Source organism: Amblyomma mixtum, chromosome 1 (genome assembly GCF_055824585.1).
Source record: "Amblyomma mixtum isolate Tamu chromosome 1, ASM5582458v1, whole genome shotgun sequence".
NCBI classification, from domain to species: Eukaryota; Metazoa; Arthropoda; class Arachnida; order Ixodida; family Ixodidae; genus Amblyomma; species Amblyomma mixtum.
Genome location: NC_143012.1, coordinates 235,366,392 through 235,384,192, shown reverse-complemented (window position 1 = coordinate 235,384,192; position 17,801 = coordinate 235,366,392). Strand labels below are relative to the sequence as shown.

At 50.4% G+C, this 17,801-nt stretch overlaps 1 protein-coding gene across 6 annotated transcripts in view; it reads left to right on the top strand.

Annotated features, from left to right (window-relative positions):
* LOC149371177 (uncharacterized) overlaps positions 1 to 17,801 on the top strand; it is a 165,752-nt gene that overhangs the window by 64,575 nt on the left and 83,376 nt on the right. Inside the window, exon 3 of one of the 6 annotated variants that reach the window (XM_089564803.1) lies at positions 9,472 to 17,742. The exons of the other annotated variants lie outside the window; for them this stretch is intronic. Within the exon in view, the coding sequence (XP_089420929.1) occupies positions 9,472 to 9,579 (108 nt within the window). The 3' untranslated portion in view covers positions 9,580 to 17,742. Of the gene's footprint in view, positions 1 to 9,471; positions 17,743 to 17,801 lie in introns of those variants that run through there. 6 annotated transcript variants of the gene reach the window in all.

Here is a 17,801-nt window from a genome sequence, read left to right as displayed (position 1 = left end):
TGTCTAGTGAATGTCATAGTCTTTGAACCATGCGGGCCGCTTCTTTTTGCGAGTACTTCGGCGAGGTGGCGCCGGAAGTGAAGCCGCAGTTGCCGCTGTGGATGTAGTACATGAGGGTTGAGGAGCGGCTGCCGATTCCGGAGTGGGCGAAACCAGGTGCGATGAAGGGCCCGGGCAGCTAACTTGAGCGGCTGGCATCAGATGGATTGAAGGCGCGTCCGAAGATGAACCCTTGACCACGGTTCCGGGTTGTGGACTGGGCGGCGGCATTCTGTGGCCGTCGATAGGCGGCGAAATATCAGCGAAAAGGGCCGCTGGAGCTGGGGAGGACAGTTGCTGCTGAACCACTTCTGGACGAACCGCAGAAAACTTGGACGAGTGCCACACTCGCCCATCATCCAGCAGATAAGATGCAGGTCCACGCTGCTCCACAACCTTCCGAGCCTCCGAAAACCGAGCTGACAGTTTGCCTAGCACGGCTTGCGAACACGCACGTACTGGCCAATCTGAAAGTCACCACACTTGGCGCCACTCCGCTGGTCCGCATTAAGCTTGTACTGCGCTTGCTTCTCCTCAAGCCTCTGCCGCAAAAGCTTAAGCGCTTTTGTCGGATCCATTGAGAAGCACTGATCCGGCAGTCCGACGACGTTGAGTCTTGTGCGGGGCAACCGGCCATGAAGTAGGACGGCTGGTGCAATTCCTGTCGTGGCATGTGGCGTGCAGCGGTAGACACCGAGGTAGTCCACAATAGCTGTACGTAGGTCGCGTCGCTCGCACAGAGCCAGCTGAATACAAGACTTAAGCACTGGATTGAATCGTTCAAGTCCATTTGCTTGGGGATGATACACTGATGAGTAGCAATGGCGCATCCCCCGTTCGCGGAGGAAAATTTACATGGCCATCGGCGAGAATTGAGGTTCGTGGTCAGAGACAATCTCTTGAGGGTAACCCTCACGAGCAAAGAGGCCTAGCAGGAATTCTTGAACTGTTTGAGTTGTGATGGTATCAGCGAAGAAAACCTTTGGCCACTTACTATAATAATCCATGAGAGTGATCGCGAAGCGGCAGCCACTGGGAGCTTGGTCGAAAGGCCCTACGATATCAATGCCAACCTTATCCCAAGGTTTTTCTGGGAAGGCGACAGGTTGCAGAGGAGCTGCCGCCGGACGAGCCGATTTGTCACAGGACTGGCACAGGACGCATGTCCGTACCATTTCTTCGACGTGCTCGTCCATTCGCGGCTACCAGTAGAGCTCTCGCAGCCGACTTTTCGTGCGGCTGATTCCAGGATGTGACTCGTGCGCGATATCCCATCCTCGTCGCCAAAATATGTTGTATCGTAAGTAATGACAATTAGCAATTACACAGTACACGTAGCATACGGTCGAGCCGATCTGTATTCTCCTACTTCGTCGTCTTCTCTACTCCCGTGCGCGCGAATGCGTGCAGCGCACCTGCCACACTTCACCTTTATTACACTTATGTCGTTTGTTCTTATCCCAACCCTGTCTTCCTCTTTTACGCCCCCTCTTTCCCGCTGTGCAGGGCAGCCAGCCGGGTTCAGGTTAATATGTTCAGGTTAACCGTCCTGCATTTGTCTTCCTCTCCCTTTGCTATCAGTCAGGTGCGCATTCTGTTTGTCACAGCCATTCTTTCAGCTTATTTCGTACCCAGTTGTGTTTTAATTGTTTCTGATCAATTGGTGGCACAGAACAGTGTTGGCGACGTCAATATATACAGTACAGTACAATATACACAGTACAATATATCCAGTACAATGTATACAGCCTTGCTCACTTTTGAGGAAAATACACTCACATAGTGTGGCATACATCTCAGTGTGTTATCAGAGGGATAAATGTTGATTTTTGTAAATGGTCCTCATATTCAGGGTATGGCTGCAACTGACTGGCTGAAAGAAATTTGTGGGCAGAAAGAAAGGGTAAACTTCCAATGCATGAAGATAAAGGGATGCCTAGCAACCAAGAATCGGTATTCGGTTGAACTGTTCCTATACTTTACGATATGTCAAGGTATACTATCATACTGTTACGTGTCGGCAAGCTGATGAATACAGTGCGACATGATAGGTAGCTATGGCATGATTTAATGGCGGACGGCCAGGCACGAGCGCTCCTGCCCGCGTCACTGCCCACTCCGTCGTCAGTCTGTGACGCGACCCGGGGCACCGAGCGATCGTCCCCATCACGCGAGCTTAAGAGCGGCAGTGACGATGAAATGCATGACATGATGATGGGCGGGGCAAAAGGGATGAACAGAGAAGAGAAGATGAAGGGCTTGCCGCCACAGTAGATGAGAAGATCGAATGAGCCCTGACCCACCAAGCTTTCGGGACACAGGTCACCAGGAGCCGACGGTCGAGATCCATGGACGCACCAAACGGCATGTGCATGGTGCTGTGTGCTCACGTGTTTCGTAGTGTCTGGTGATGGCGGCATCATCAATTGACGGCGAGGTCGGTTTTGTCAAGTGGGATGGGGCAAGGTCGAGCGGTGCGGACCAGGAACACACGGCCGACGGCCACGGCAGGCGCAGAACGCCGAAGATCCAGGACCAGGATGGCGATGAAACCCCGCGCCTCCGCCAAATTTTACGTGATTGCAAACGGATGAATACAATGCGACATTACAGATGGCTATGGCATGATTTAATGGCGTAGGCCTGGCGCGAGCGCTCCCACCTGCGGCACTGCCTACTTCGTCTTCAAGTCCATGACGATATTTACTGTGCGCTAGTGTTTTTCTCTTCTGATGCATGGCCTTTCGGCCCGTCTACTGTGCGATGTCAGTGCACCCTGAAAAACCTCAGGCGGTCGAAATTTTCGGATCTCTTCGCTACGGCGTCCTTAATAGCCTGATTCGTTTTGGAACGTTCAACACCTATAAACTAAACTGTTTGGAGTCCGGAGTTTCCAAGAATATACTCGTAACTAATTTTTTTCTTTGGTATATTTGTCAGTGAAAGTAATCAACTATTGGGGTTAGTTTTTCTCACACGCAAAAATAGTGTATTTTTATTTTATTTTTAGAAAATTTATAAATGGCTGATTCATAAACTAATATGTTTCTATTTTTTTCTTAGTAACTATAATTCTTTCATTGTCTACATGTGCAGCAGTTTCATATCTGTGCTAGCCGTAGTCATATTTGCATGTACTGTTTTTACCACGCATCTACATACCGCTGCGTTCACTGTAGACCATGCATTCATGCTCTTGTAGAGCCTCTAGAACTTTGGAGGAGTGAAGAATGAATTCCCACACTCTTGAGAGCTCCAGAGCTGATGTTGCACAGAAAGCGACATCATATGGCCAGAGGCAAATCAGTGGCCTGTAGATTTTGACAAAGGCTGACCAGCTCGAAAGCACCTTTTCAGAACCTGAGCAGCCACTGGTAATATGCAACAGTTTTCCTGTAGAAGGTTGTTCATCGCTTGATAAAACGGTATCGCTTAATAAAATGATACCCGTAATATGCCAGTGTAGTACCAAGTTTCTTGTGGCTTGCTTCTAGCAGGCAGTTTTTAAGGCGAAAGCCTTTAATGCCCCATACTGTCGTTAGCAGCTGTGTCGGCAGATGTGTCCGCGTTTTGACGGGTGTCCACCGAGATATGCAAGACAGTTTCTGCGTAATTTTCTTTCCTCAAATGCAATTTTCATTTTCTTCATTACGGCCCTCTTTCTTTTCTTTCACTCCCACTTTCTCCCTTCCTGTACGGTGTGGTTCGAGTGTCCACCGAGATGACAGAGAATTACTGCGCCATTTCCTTTACTCAGAAAGCGTTGCGTTCTAAGGGCAAGGCATCGCGCCGAACGGTTGGTGGCGTTCCGTGCACTGCCAGGCAGCGCTACAACACGCTGTCGCGTTCCACTCCTAAAGTCGAAGCTTAAGCTAATTAATTACCAGTTAATTAGCATTCAGTCATTAAACAGTAAGCAGCCACTAATTAGTAATTTGTAATTACTTCGTCATCAATTATGTGTAACGTCATCCAGTGGTGACGTCACCACTGTCACATAGGCAAAGTGGTGCGGAAAACGCTTTCGTCTCTACGCATTTTAGACAGTCAATGTGCCCCCCTGAATTTTTGAACTTATCCGGAGGTGGAACCTCATAATGGTTTAATAACAAGCATTAAGGGACCATTAAAAGTCACCAAGAAATAACTACAAGCACTTCTCTACGATATATTTAAGATATATGGAGTTTAAAAAAGTATACCCTGTGGTCGATCGACGATTTACCGATTTGCTGTTGCTATTTCACATAACTGGCTCAATGCATGCACTCAAGTGGCCATTGTTACTGAACTGCTAAATGGCAATGCAGCTACTGCTAACGCAAAATAGCCTGCGACACACTGCACTGCCTACAGTAGAAGCTGATAGCTGTTCGATTTTCCTCCAGCGCTGGTGCCGCGTTGCCCTCGCAGTAGACGTCATTACATAGCCATGTAAGAGTAGTGCGGTACTGTCGCAGACAGATCTACTGTAAGAGGATTGTCCCTCACCTTCTCAAAAAATCCTTCTACCACAGTCTTTCCTTGGGCTTCATTGTACAGTCTATTCTACACTGCTGACCCTGTCTCGTCACAAATGGCATATTAAATATTCAGGCATTGCCTGTATGTTGCTGGATATGTTCCAGCATTGACCTCAGTATGGTTAAGAATGCGGACATTAGTGAGCACTTCCTTCAGTGCTCACTTCAGTGAACTTCTTTAGAGGCACTGGAGCATATGAAGCCCTTCTTTCGGCGTATAGCAATGCAGATAGCTATCTGATTGTTCGGTTCAGGACGCAAGTTTGCGAGGGCACTTACATTGGAATTGTAATGGCCAGGAAGAGGCATAATAAGCAGGTAACACATTTGCCTGAATTCAAATTTTGCAATTTTTATACAGGGTTTCAGTCCGAAAGAGGTTATCATCAAAGGTGATGTAAACATCTTTCGCTTGGCGTAATACTTGTGGTGTATCATTGATACTTGAAAGGAGCTAATGCTTTTCAAGTTTTTCACATGACCTCAAACGAGAATACCCGCCATGGTGGCTTAATGCCTTTCGCGTTCGGCTGTTGATCCTATAGTCGCGGGGTTCGATTCCAACTGCGGTGGTCACATTTCGATGGAGGCGCGAAATACAAAAAATCCCCCCGTGCTGTGCTATGTCAGCGCACATTAAGGAATCCCAGAAGGTCGAAATTAATTTGGAGCCCTCTAGTACAGCTTCCCTCACAGGCAATATGTCGCTTCGGGATGTTGGACCACAAAATTACAGTTTAAATTTCCAAGCAAGGGAGCGCAGTTTTAATGAGCACATAAGACGCAGTGCCTTACTATTCCTTGATGATTCGTGATGAGGTGAACTGATGGATCGAAGGAAAACGGTTAAGGAACACTAGAAAACATGAAATATTGGTTCTTAGTAAAAATCAATATTATATGGCTCTGTCTGGCTATGTTGACGTTCATCCAGCAGCGAAAGTTTGCATTTGTTGCTGAGAAAATTGGATTTCGAAATATTCCTTCTGCTTGATCACCCCCGTGGCTTTAAGCCCGAAAAAGGTTCCGTGATCATCATTTGGAAGGGAATAGCAGTGTAGCCTGCCCTCAGAGGTCCGCATGAAAATATTGTCACGGGTCCAAGGATCGAGACAACGTTCGCCAGCAGCTTTTCCACACGAAGCTCTCAGGGCGCCTGAGCCAACCTTCTCCTCCTTGTCTTCTGATGCTACCTGGGGCCACCTGGTGGCATTATCCCCCCCCCCTCCCCCCCCGAAAAAAAACCCTGGAAAACGGAGGAAAACAGCTGTGTGCGAAAAAAGAAAACAACTCGAGGATTAGGTCCTTCGAGCATTGAGCCAACACAGCGAAGCAGGCAGTGAATCTCCATTCTAGCGGTGCAGACGCCAAGCGGTGTCACAAGATGGCCTCCAGCTGTCCGGATGTGCGTTCCAGGCCAAGGTGTCAGTACTTTCTTCAGGACAGTCGCCAGACCACGACTCATCACGGAGAAATCGGCGCCGGTGTCTACGAGAGCAGTCACGTGGCGGCCATCAACGATGATCGGGATTTCAGCCGAAGGTTGGTCGCCTTCAGGAAAACGCTGTGTGGGGGAGGTCGGACTAGGGGATCGTTCTCGCGGTCGAGTTGGGGCGTCAAGCGGAGGCGTCTCTGTTCGTCGGACTTAAGGGTCGTCGTTCGGATTGTCCAATTGAAGCGTCAATCGAAGGCGTCTCTGTGTTTTGAGAGATGGTCGCGGCGTGGGGTCGGGTCGCATGCTAGCGTCGGTGAGCGGAGGATGTTCGTCATTATGTCCGGTGACGGCGGCCCTACCTCCGGGGGTCGCCGTCCTCAGTTTTCCCGGTGCGGGCTGGAGGACTGCCGGAAGTAGGACTGGCGGGTTGGTGAAGAAAACCGTCGAGGCGACGGTGACCTGGACTGACGTTGGGCAGTGGGTGCATGTGGACGTTGGCCGCTAGGTACTGGCCGATCTCGCGGGGCCGTTCACCATAGCGTCGCGGGGGTGCGTCTGGCGAAAAGCCGCGCAGGCCAGTCCGGCGGTGTGGGCAGTGACGTCGGATGTGGCCTGCTTCGCCGCAGTGAAAGCACAGGGGCCTGTTGTTCGGCGTGCGCCACATGTTTGCCTTCGTGACGGGTGGGCGGTCGTCTGGCAGCGCTGTCGTATACGGGAATCGGTGGGACGGCGCGGTAGGGGCAGGAGAGTAGAACGCCGGCGGTGGTGGCGCAGGGCTGCGCAATGCCTCGCTGTATGTCATCATATAGTGTGCTGGCGGTTGGGGAGGTGGAATGGGCTGCACCGTGCGGCGTATCTCGTCACGGACAGCATTCAAAATGGTGGTGACACTAGGAGGCGGCTCCACAGAGCGTAGCTTCTGCAGCTCTTCGCGGACGATGCTCCTGATGAGCTCTTGGAGGTTGGTGTTCTGACCCCCGGGCTTCGGCATGTGGCACTCCACAGCAGTGATGTTTGAGGGACGGCCGTAGTGCGCAAACCGGTGTTGCTCCATGCCTGCCGCTTCCTTTGCAAAATCGGCGACTGTAGCCGGAGGATCGCGCACGAGCCCGACGAACAACTGCTCCTTCACTCCCCACATCAAATGGCGCACCTTCTTGGCTTCCGCCATCGAATGATCAGCGCGGTTGAAAAGCCGCGTCATGTCCTCCGCGAACATCTCCACGCTCTCGTTTGGCTGCTGCGCTCTTTATTGCAGGGCCAATTCAGCACGCTCCCTCCGTTCGTTGCTGCAGAACGTATCCAGCAACTGCCGCCGGAAGTCTTGCCAGGTGTGGATGGCGGACTCGTGCTTTCGAACCACGTCTTGACGGCGTCCTGGAGGGCAAAGTGGATGTTCCGAACCTTGCTGTCCTCGTCCCACATATTAAATTCAGCGACCCTTTCGTACCTGTCCAACCAGTCTTCCACATCCTCAAACTTGTCACAATGGAACGACGCGGGCGTACGAGGCGTATGAAGAAGTAGCGGGGGTGAACTCACAGATTGCTGGATGGTCTGGCTGGCCGCCGTAGAGGTCATCGTGCGGGGTGGCGCGGTGAGGGGATTGTATTCGGGGGCTAAGCCTCTCAAGCGGCGGCTTGACTTGAGGACAGGTGTCGTGTCCAGGGAAAGTGGCTGAGCGCTGGATGTTCCTGGGACCTTTTCGTACATGGAGCGACACCCAGCACCCCCACCAAAATGTCACCGGACGCCGGTAGTACGTTCTCCCTGGCAGAACAGTACTTGGCAAGAGCACTGGGCAGAGCGCAGCCGACCAAACCGAGCAGAAGACGACGAAGTCCGGCGCGCGACAAAGCACGAAGACAGACCGCACGGGGGCGCCGGTAGAGTGTCTAAAATAAGTGTGGCAATATGAAAGAGCAATATGTTTCATTTGTACAAAAAGAGTTTGATAATGATGCTTGAAAAAGTATGTTTACAAGTTTTTGTGTGTGTGTGACAAGGTTTTCCTACAGCTTGCAAACATAAGGTGGCGGGCGTACGAGGCGTGTGAACAAGTAGCAGTGGCGAACTAACAGATTGCTGGATGGTCTGGCTGGCCGCCGTAGAGGTCATCGTGCGGGGTGGCGCGGTGAGGGGATTGTATTCCGGGGCTAAGCCTCTCAAGCGGCGGCTTGACTTGAGGACAGGTGTCGTGTCCAGGGGGTGTGGCTGAGCGCTGGATGTTCCTGGGACATCTTCGTACATGGAGCGACACCCAGCACCCCCACCAAAATGTCACCGGACGCCGGTAGAACGTTCTCCCTGGCAGAACAGTACTTGGCAAGAGCACTGGGCAGAGCGCAGCCGACCAAACCGAGCAGAAGACGACGAAGTCCGGCGCGCGACAAAGCACGAAGACAGACCGCACGGGGGCGCCGGTAGTGTCTAAAATAAGTGTGGCAATAAGAAAGAGCAATGTGTTTTATTTGTACAAAAAGAAAGTTTGATAATGATGCTTGAAAAAGTTTATTTTTACAATTTTTTTGTGTGTATGACTAGGTTTTGGTACCGCTTGCAAACTTAAGATGGCGGCCACGGCACGAAAAAACATTTTTGCCATAATGTCTCTCATAGTAAAGCAATATGCCGTCATTTTTTCAAAGAAATCGAAGATGCTCGACGCAAAGTCTGGATCAGTTGGCGTGGAATTACCCAAAAGGTTTCAGAGAACACGACCACGTCATCCAGGTAAACTGAACACGTTTGCCATTTGAGGCCAGCGAGGACTGTATCCATCATGCGCTGAAACGTCGCCGGCGCTGAACAGAGACCGAAGGGCAACACCTTAAATTCATATACCATCGGGAGTAATTAAGCCAGTTTTTTCCTGCTCCCGTTCATCAATCTCAGTCTGCAGTGCCCGCTCTTTAAATCAATCGAGGAAAAGTATTTGGCCCGGCGAAGTCGGTCGAACGAGTCGTCTATGTGGGGCGGTGGGTATACGTCCTTTTTAGTTATGATGTTCAACTTCCTGTAATCGACGCAAAAACGCCGCGTTCCATCCTTCATCTTAACCAAAACGAAAGGCGACGACCACGGACGCTGAGATGGTTGAATAATGTCGTCATTGAGCATCTCCTTCACTTGTGTTTGGATGACCTCGCGTTCTTTAGGTGAAATACGGTTCGGCTGTTGGCGTATGTTGCGGGCATCGTAGCTCGTGATGATGCGGCTTTCATAATGGCTATCTATTGAACGTTCGAAGAAGACTCGAAGCAGGCTGTGTATTGATGCATTAAGGTACGTAGAGCGCCCTCAGCTGATGTCAATACGATCGAAAGACATGTGCGGAGAGTCCACGGCGGCGCACGCCAAGCATTCAGAAACATCACCTAATTGGTCGGCGAACGCGATCGCTCTGGCGCGGGAGAAGTGCCGAGGTTCGTGTATGAAAGTGGTAACCAGTAGTTGGGACCTACCATTACGTAGGTGGACGAGGCTGTCCCGTCACGGAGCCCATCGCAGTCGGCAGTGACGAAAACACTGGAGCGTGGCGGGGTCAAAACACTCTCGGAGGAAACTCGAAGGGCGGAGTGACATGGGCGAATGTCGGAAGTGTCATCGGCATTGTCCCTACAAAAGGTAACTGTGCGCTGTCGGAGATAGATAATGGCCCCATTCTCACGGATGAAGTCAACACCGAGGATTTAAAAAGTTATTATATGCATCATCAGCTGATGTTGTGCTATAAACATCACTCCAGTTTGTCTGTATAAGTTTACTACGAATAGTGGATATTGTAGACTCACTGATGTTTTGAATTTTTCTGCTTGGAAGTGATACAGTATTCGTACGTTTAGGTGTTGTTTTACAGAGTAAAACTATTGCCAAGTGGTCGCTGATATTTGATGAAACTGTACCTGCTGTTGTTTCGTGCTTAGGCAGGTTTGTTATGAATAGATCTATCAGTGTGGATGATTTTGAGGTTATCCTTATGGGAGTCTGAATCATATTAGGTACTGTAGCCTTGCGAGAAGAGTGTTGTCTGTAAGAAATGTTCAGAGGTGGACGAGGTAAACAGGTCTATGTTAAGATCACCTCCCAGGATTGTTGTGTAGTCATTCTTATTTGAAAAGTCAAGTAAGGTTTCAAGACATTCAAAGAAACTGCTCATGCACCCATCAGGCGGCCTGTAAATCACAGCAAAAATGTAGGGTTCACTAACTACGGCAAGACATTCAATGTAGTCATTGATGACAGCGAACTGATCAAGTAAGTCACACTGAAAGCACTTCCGAATATTCAATTGAATTCCGCCACCACGCTTTTTTGATCGGTTCAAAAAGAAGGTTTTATAATTTGCATCAGTTATAGCATCACATTCTGCTGTAGACCACGTTTCCGTTAACATGACCACATCAAAAGGAAAGGTAAAGTTTTCAAGAAAAATATTAAGTATGTCTTCGTTGTTGCGACTTGATCTTATGTTCAGATGGAAGCATTTAAGACCTCTCATGTTTCCAGATGTGATAAGATTGTTAACTTCAACAGACTGTAATGCCTTTCTGAATGACAAGATGGGATACTAGATAAGTTGTGCTCACTGAATCTTTCCAATGTCTTTTTCGCATTGCATACGAAGAACTTTTGACGTTTCATGTTTGCGAGCAAAGATTTTTCCGCCACGAACCCACACGAACTTCCAGTTTTGTTCTTTTTTCTTTTGTTTGGCCAAGCTGTGGAGCTTCTTCAGGAAGGGCAAAGGTGTTCATTTATGCATATGGGTTCGGAGCTATCAAATCCTATATCTCTGTTTGCGAGGCGAGTCTTTTTGGCCTTTTCAAGAGCGCTGTCGCGTTTGGCGCGGGACTTGAATTGAATAACTATGTTCTTTGTTTTGCCGTCATTACGGGTGGGAACACGATGACATATCTCAATATCACTGTCTGTGATTGATTCATGGATAGCAATTCCAATTTTGGTAAGGATTTCTGGTATGTTTTCCTCTTCTTCCTCTACGACTCCCTGAATTTCCAAGTTCACGTTTCTTGAATACTGTTCTAAGTGAACTACTCGCTCTTCAAGCTCCTCATTCTGTTGTTCCAGAGCTGCACATTTCGCTTCAGCGTTATCTTTTTCAGTGCTTAGCTTTGCGTTTTTTTCAACCTCACTATTAAGTTGCTTTTTCAGTGTTTCAATTTCAGCATGTGCACATTCAAGACTTTCGGTCAAACTCTTTAGCCCGTTGCGTAGTTCGCGAATTTCACTTCGTTCATCCCTTTCCAGGGACGCCTGAGCAGTTTTGATTTCCTGCTGAAGCTCTGCCTTTAAATGGGTGAACTCTTGTCTTATCTCTTCCTTTAACTTTGCTAGTTCTTTCGCCATCAGTGCAGGACGCCCCACGGCAGACAAGGGTGCACACAACTGTGAACAACTTGGCAATGGCGACGACCGAAGCAACAATAATGGGTTTAAAAACTATATCCAAGCACTAACCTGCAGAAAAAGCAAGCTGTGCTTAGGCGATGTTCGTTCCCTGTCGTCGCCGTCGCCAATGCCAAGTGTCCTGGCATTGGTGTCCTAAGGGCGCAACGAGCACAGATGGATGAAATACCCCCGCGTGAGCTGATTTATTGATGAATGAAAACATTTTATTTTGGTATGAGGGTGCCCAAAAAATAAAAGCCACATGCAGTTGTATCGGCTCGGACCGGCAGTTATTGATATGCTGTCGTATGCATCAAGCTGTTCGGCAGAGGACGGACGTGGCGGGGGCTGTGGTGCCACGTAGACGTCGGTTCGGGGGTCATCCACGGGTGGTAGCACACGGCGACGACAGAGACGCGCAACGTGACCAGGGACACCGCATGCATAACAAATGGGAAGGTTTGACATGGGTGCGCCAAGGGTTAAGATGAGCAAGGGGTGACCGGCTTGGAAAGGCAGTCGGCGGCATCGGAGGATAGAATGGGACAAACGCGTCGGCCCCTTGCTCTTCGTACGGCGTCGGCGTATGTGAGTGGCGCTGTAGCAGGAGCCGGCGGACGAACAGGTGGTAGCGCTTCGGACACTTGCTCGCAAATCACAATTTGGAGGGTTGAAACCAGGTTGGAGGGAGGTCCCTGAACGCCGTGAAGTGACAGCTGTCGAGCCACCTCCTCGCGCACAAAATCTTTGATCTGTACAAGCAGCGAGCTGTGAGATGTCGGCACTGCGAGGCTGGAAAGCGAATCAGGGTGCACGGAAGTTGATGGCACCAAAATGCGCTGCTTGCGGAGCTCATCGTAGCTCTGACAGTGGGTGGACACGTCGGAAATGGTGGTAGGGTTCCGGGCGATTAGCATCTGAAATGCTTCAGCTTCAATGCCTTTCAGGACGGGCTTTATCCAGTCCGCCTCGGACATAGACGAGTTCCCCTTTGTACGGAGGTTTATGACATCCTCGATATAGCTGGTGAACGATTCACCCTGCAGCTGGGTTCTCACTCTCAGGTGCTGTTCGGCGCGCACCTTGCGTACAGGGCGCCCATAGATAACAGCAAAGGCTCGTTTAAAGACCGACGAGGTGGTGAAGTCTGCTGCGTGGTTTGTGTGCCGTAGGCTGGCCACGTCCGACAGGTAAAACACCACGTTGTTCAGCTTCATGGCGTCGTCCCTCCGGTTGTGGCCGCTTCCCCGCTCGTAGGAGGCAAGCCAGTCCTCCACGTCGTGGTCATCAGACCCGGTAAAGATGGCTCGGTCCCGTTGTCGGAGAACGCCAGGGCAAACGACGGGCGCAGGCGAAGGGGAGATAACTGGCTTGCGTCGGTGGGCATAGTTGACGCGATGGTTCTGCTGCGAAGCTCCACGACGTATAGCCAAAGGCTGTACCCAGCACAGCTCCATCAAACTGTAATGAGATTTCCCGGGAAACAACCTAAGGACAGCTAGCCAAAATGGCGGTCCGAGCACCGGTCATCAGCCCAACGATCTCGCGCCGTGCGTTGGCGGTGTGGCTGCCCCCGCTGCCCTCTGACGCATCGCAATGTGTGTGAGAAGACGAATGTCGTTGGCGATAGCAGCATTTCATTTTTTTTTTACCGTTTCTAACTTAGAAAAGCTCTTATTTGAGTACGAGTAGCATCTTTGCCATTAGAAGGCAGTAGTCTGTCGATACAGGCCGAATTCAATTTGTCCTGGGCCCCTACAAGTGTTTATGAAGAGTTATATATGCCAACCTCTTGAGAGCCTTTCTGGAAAACTTCAACTGTGTGCTTTGCCTGAATGATCACCATGTAGAGCAGGGTTAGATGTACAGTATTTTCCGGAATGGAAGCCAACAAGCTATGTATGTCCGAATTATATAACTTTACACTTTGTAGGCTATCTATGGGCATGGGCTTATTCTTGTTTTCGAAATTCCCCATTAATAACATCACATCCAAGAACATTTCTGCAGTCGCAATGCTTTTTATGGTGTTACTTGCCCTGTGCTTCAATCTCCACTGCGCAGCTGAGTAGGTTTATGCCTGCGCGATGCCTTTTATTTGCAGTTCTGGAGGTCGAATAACTCTTGCAGGCGTAGAACAGCGAGGACTTGTAGTAGGCACGGGGCAGCACGCAATGTCATATTGTCACGGCTTCACGTATAAGCCGGTGGTGAGAACAGGTGAAAGCAGGGGCACGAAAACAGGCAGGTCCGCCCGTAGCTACGTCGTCGTCAGCGCTCCTCGTTTTTCTCTTCCAGTCGCTACACTACCTCCCCTATAAAGAACCATCGTCCTGATGCTAATACGATAGCAAAAACACACGGCAGGACACCACACACGAGCACAACAAATCCTGCTGGCCGACATAAAAGGCAGGGGAAATAAGTTAGATCGTCGCGCGTAGTACGGCTTAAACCGGACTACGTGTAAAATGCCAGGCCGGGGGGAACAACGTGATGGCGGTCGCGTTTCTTCGGGCAGCACTTCGTAGTTAAGTTCACCGATGCTGCGAAGAACCGTATACGGTATACGGGACTACGCACATTGCGTTAGGTAGTCCGTCGGTATGATAATGTGCCTGTTACCTGACTGCGACGTTGAAAATGGGCCGAGAAAATCCCTTCCTGTAGTGACGAACGGAGCAGGCGGTGAATCGAATGGCTGGAAAAGACCAGCTGGTCGTATGGGCAGTGTTTACCGCCTTTGGAACTCTCGATAAGTTCTTATGTAGTGGCGGATGTACTTAGGAAGTTTCTGCAAGTAGTATCTTTTTCGAATACGTGGAAGTGTCCGGCTGTAGCCAAGGTGACAAGTTTTTAGGATCGTCGTGACAAGCTACTGCGACTTCGGTGCGCAGGTCTGCCGGCACAACAAGGAGCCACGACCTCAGGCTGCTGTCGGAGTTCTGCTTGTACAGCACTCCGTGCATAATCCTGAACGTCGGCACAATACGCAGGAAAACGCGGGGCACCGCCTCTTCGTGGCCTTCTAGGTGCGCCATAAACTGACCAATCTGAGGATCATTGCATTGCCGAGCAGCTATATCTGTCGTGTCCAATGCTCCAAGGAAGCCGTACTCGTCGTCACTTTCGTTTCCTGGCGCCTGCTGCACGGGGACTCGGGGCAAGCAGTCAGCATTATGATATTTGCGGCCGGACTTGGAGATGGTGACGTCGTACTCCTGTAGCCGAAGGCTTCACCGAGCAAGGCGGTATACGGGATCCTTGAGATTGGAGAGCCAGCACAGCGAATGGCGGTCGGGGACGACACAAAAAGGGCGACCGTACAGATAGGGCTGGGATTTGGTAATGGCCCAGACTACAGCGAGATACCCTTTTTCAATTGTCGAGTAATTGCCATCAGCCTTGGAAAGAGTTCGGCTGGGATACGCAATAGTCTGCTCAGGGCTTTCCTGGAATTGCACAAGCACTGCCCCTAGTCCTTTGTTGCTGGCGTCCGAGTGGAGTTCAGTGTCTGCGTCTTGATCCAAATGGCCTGGTGTGGGTGGTGCTGCAAGGGCGTGTTGTAATTGGCGGAATGCTGATTGCTGCTCCTTGGTCCACTCAAAGGCGACGCTATCCTTCGTATCCTTCGTAAGGCGGTAAAGTGGCGCCGCGATCTGGGCAAAGCTCCGAACGGAACGTCTGAAGTACACGCAGAGACCGAGAAAGCTTCGGACTTCAACTCGTAGAGGGCATCCAGTGTTATAAATGCGGTCATCTCTCGGTCGCGCTCATCCACTTCAATCTGTCGGTATCCACTCTCCAAGTCGATGGACGAAAAATAGCGGGCATGACGGAGACGGTCGAAGGTGTCATGGATGCGAGGTAGTGGGTAGACGTCCTTCGTGGTCACCTTATTGAGCCGCGGGTGGTCTACGAAAAATGGAAGGGTCCCGTCTTCTTTCTTGACCAGTTCCACAGGGGCGGCCCACGGACTGTTGGATGGCTAAATGACGTCGTCGTTTTTCATTTCGCGCATTTTCTCCTCTATGGTTTCTCTTTCCACCGAGGAAACGCGGCACGGCGGTTGGCGAATCGGGCGAAGTAGTCACACATGTGGGCTTCAGGCACGACCTCCAGGTCAGGTAGCCCGGGTAAGCAGTGGTGTCGACGTAGGCGGCCCCTGTTCAAAAGCTGTCTGACAGGAAGGGAAGAGTGGCGCCTGGGTCTGGATGTCCAGGCTCTCGATGACGGCTGTCCAGGTCTGGTAACCCGCACGTCTGCGGCCAGGAAGCCCAAGCCTCGGAACTCGAGGAAACCAGCAGAACTTGTCCACGTCCGTCGCCTACCGCGCTGTTCCTCTTCTCCCGGACGCTTTCTTCGCCACGTATCATTTGCTCATTTTTTCCTCTTCGTCCGCCACCCCGTGCGTATTCTCTAGCCGCAGTGTGGCGCTGGCTTCTTACAAGGAGGTGGTGAACGCCGGAGAGGTGGCGGCGACCGAGGGAGCGTTGTGGAGCTGACCGGCGGTGGAGAACGTCGAAAGTAATCCTCTATCTCGCGGGGCTGTTCACCGTAGCAGGGACGCGGATCAGCCCGGTTGAAACCTTGTAGGCCGAGTTCGCGGTACGAACAGTAGCGATACATGTGGTCAGGCTCACCGCAGTGGAAACACTGCGGTCTCCGATCTGCAGTCTTCCATTTGTCGGTCTTTCTGCGGCCAAACGGCTTGAGACATACATCAGACCGGGGCAGGAACTCGCGGCGTCGAGGGCCGGCAATGGCAGTGCTCTGGTATTGCCGATGGACGGGGAGGTGGACGACGGACGGTGGCAGCGTATCTCAGATCTGATGGGTCGGCTGCAGCCAGTATTGGGACGTCTTCTGGCACCATCGTGGGTCACAGTTGTTCCCGAATAGCCGTTGCGATGGAGACAGATGCAGGCTGTTCAGGAGCTGTGAGCTTTTTCAGCTCCTCGCAGACGACGTTACGGGTTATTTCGCGGACCACCGTGTTTATTTATTTATTTATTTCAAAATACTCCAGGCCGGCTTTGGCCCAAGCAGGAGGCGCATGAGAAATCACAAATCACAACACCACGTGAAAACATTTCATGTGACACACAGCAAAAATGGAACTTAAAAGATGAACATAACAACCACACAGAAAAATACATGCTGATAATTGAATACAGGAGAGTCACTTCCTTTTTACTGAAGCAAAAATATTTTTAGCGCCTGTTCTACGGTAGGACAGTTAAAAAGCGATTCAGGGAGTGCTTTCCAATCTGCCATTGTTTGAGGGAAGAAACTGTGCTTAAATGAGTGTGTTTTAGCGAAAAGAGGCTTTAAGGAGTGCTTCCTAGTATGGCGGGTCCTTCGAGCAGTAGAGTGCTTGATGAATGAAGAGGGAGAAATGCTAAGCTTGCCTGAGATAATTTTATGAAGGAAAAAAATATGGTTAAGTTTTATGCGCGTACGAAGCAACGGAAGGCTATTGTCTTTCATGAGCTGTGTTGGGGAGTCAGACCTTCTATATTTATTAAAAATGAAACGTACTGCCTTCCTCTGGACGATCTTTAGTTGATATCTTTCTTGGTGTGCGGGTCCCAAATTTCAGAAGAGTATTCAAGTTTGGACCTGAGACCTGACAAAAGTTTTGTAAGCCAAAAGCTTAATACTTCTAGGAGTATGTTTTAATTTACGTCTCAAGAAACAAAGCTGAGAGAAAGCGACTGAACACATCTCAGAAATATGAGTGCCCCATGAAATATGAGTGCCCCCCTATGTAATACCCTCGATTGAGGGCCTTTAGGGGTTTATTGAATAAAAATAAAATCGGTTGTTAAAGGGCCACTGACCAGGGTCCGGACATTTTTGAAAAACAAGCCCACTGCATAGATGAGGCATCGAAGATAACCTCTGCAAAATACTAGAGCCATGCGCGCCCCGAAAAGCTGCGAAAATTCAAATCAAAGCCCGTTTGTTCTTTCCTTCCTTCAAAAACGGGCCCGGCCCACTACTCTGCACCCCGCTGACGTCAGGGGGGGCTACTTTCGCTAAAGGCACTCCATTGGTGCATCGTTCTGACTGACGGGAGAAGGTTGGGCGTAGCCTTGGCGTCGCGTCGTCTGCACAACGCTTTCCGCAGCGCCTTCTGTTCTGGCTCATGCCTACAAACCCGCATGAAGGAACAAAAAAAAAAACACTGCGGAGGGAGCGTGCGGCGACAGCCTTGAACCCTAGCCATAAAAAGTAAAAAAACAGTAAAACTGAGGGAGTTGGCTCGCCCCCCCCCCCCCCCTCCCCCCGCCGTGATCCCGTCACGAGACGCTCTGCGTGCGCGCTCCCTTCTCAGTTTCTTTTCTTCTATGCGAGCCCCCCAAAACAAGGTTTTAATTAGTAGTGCA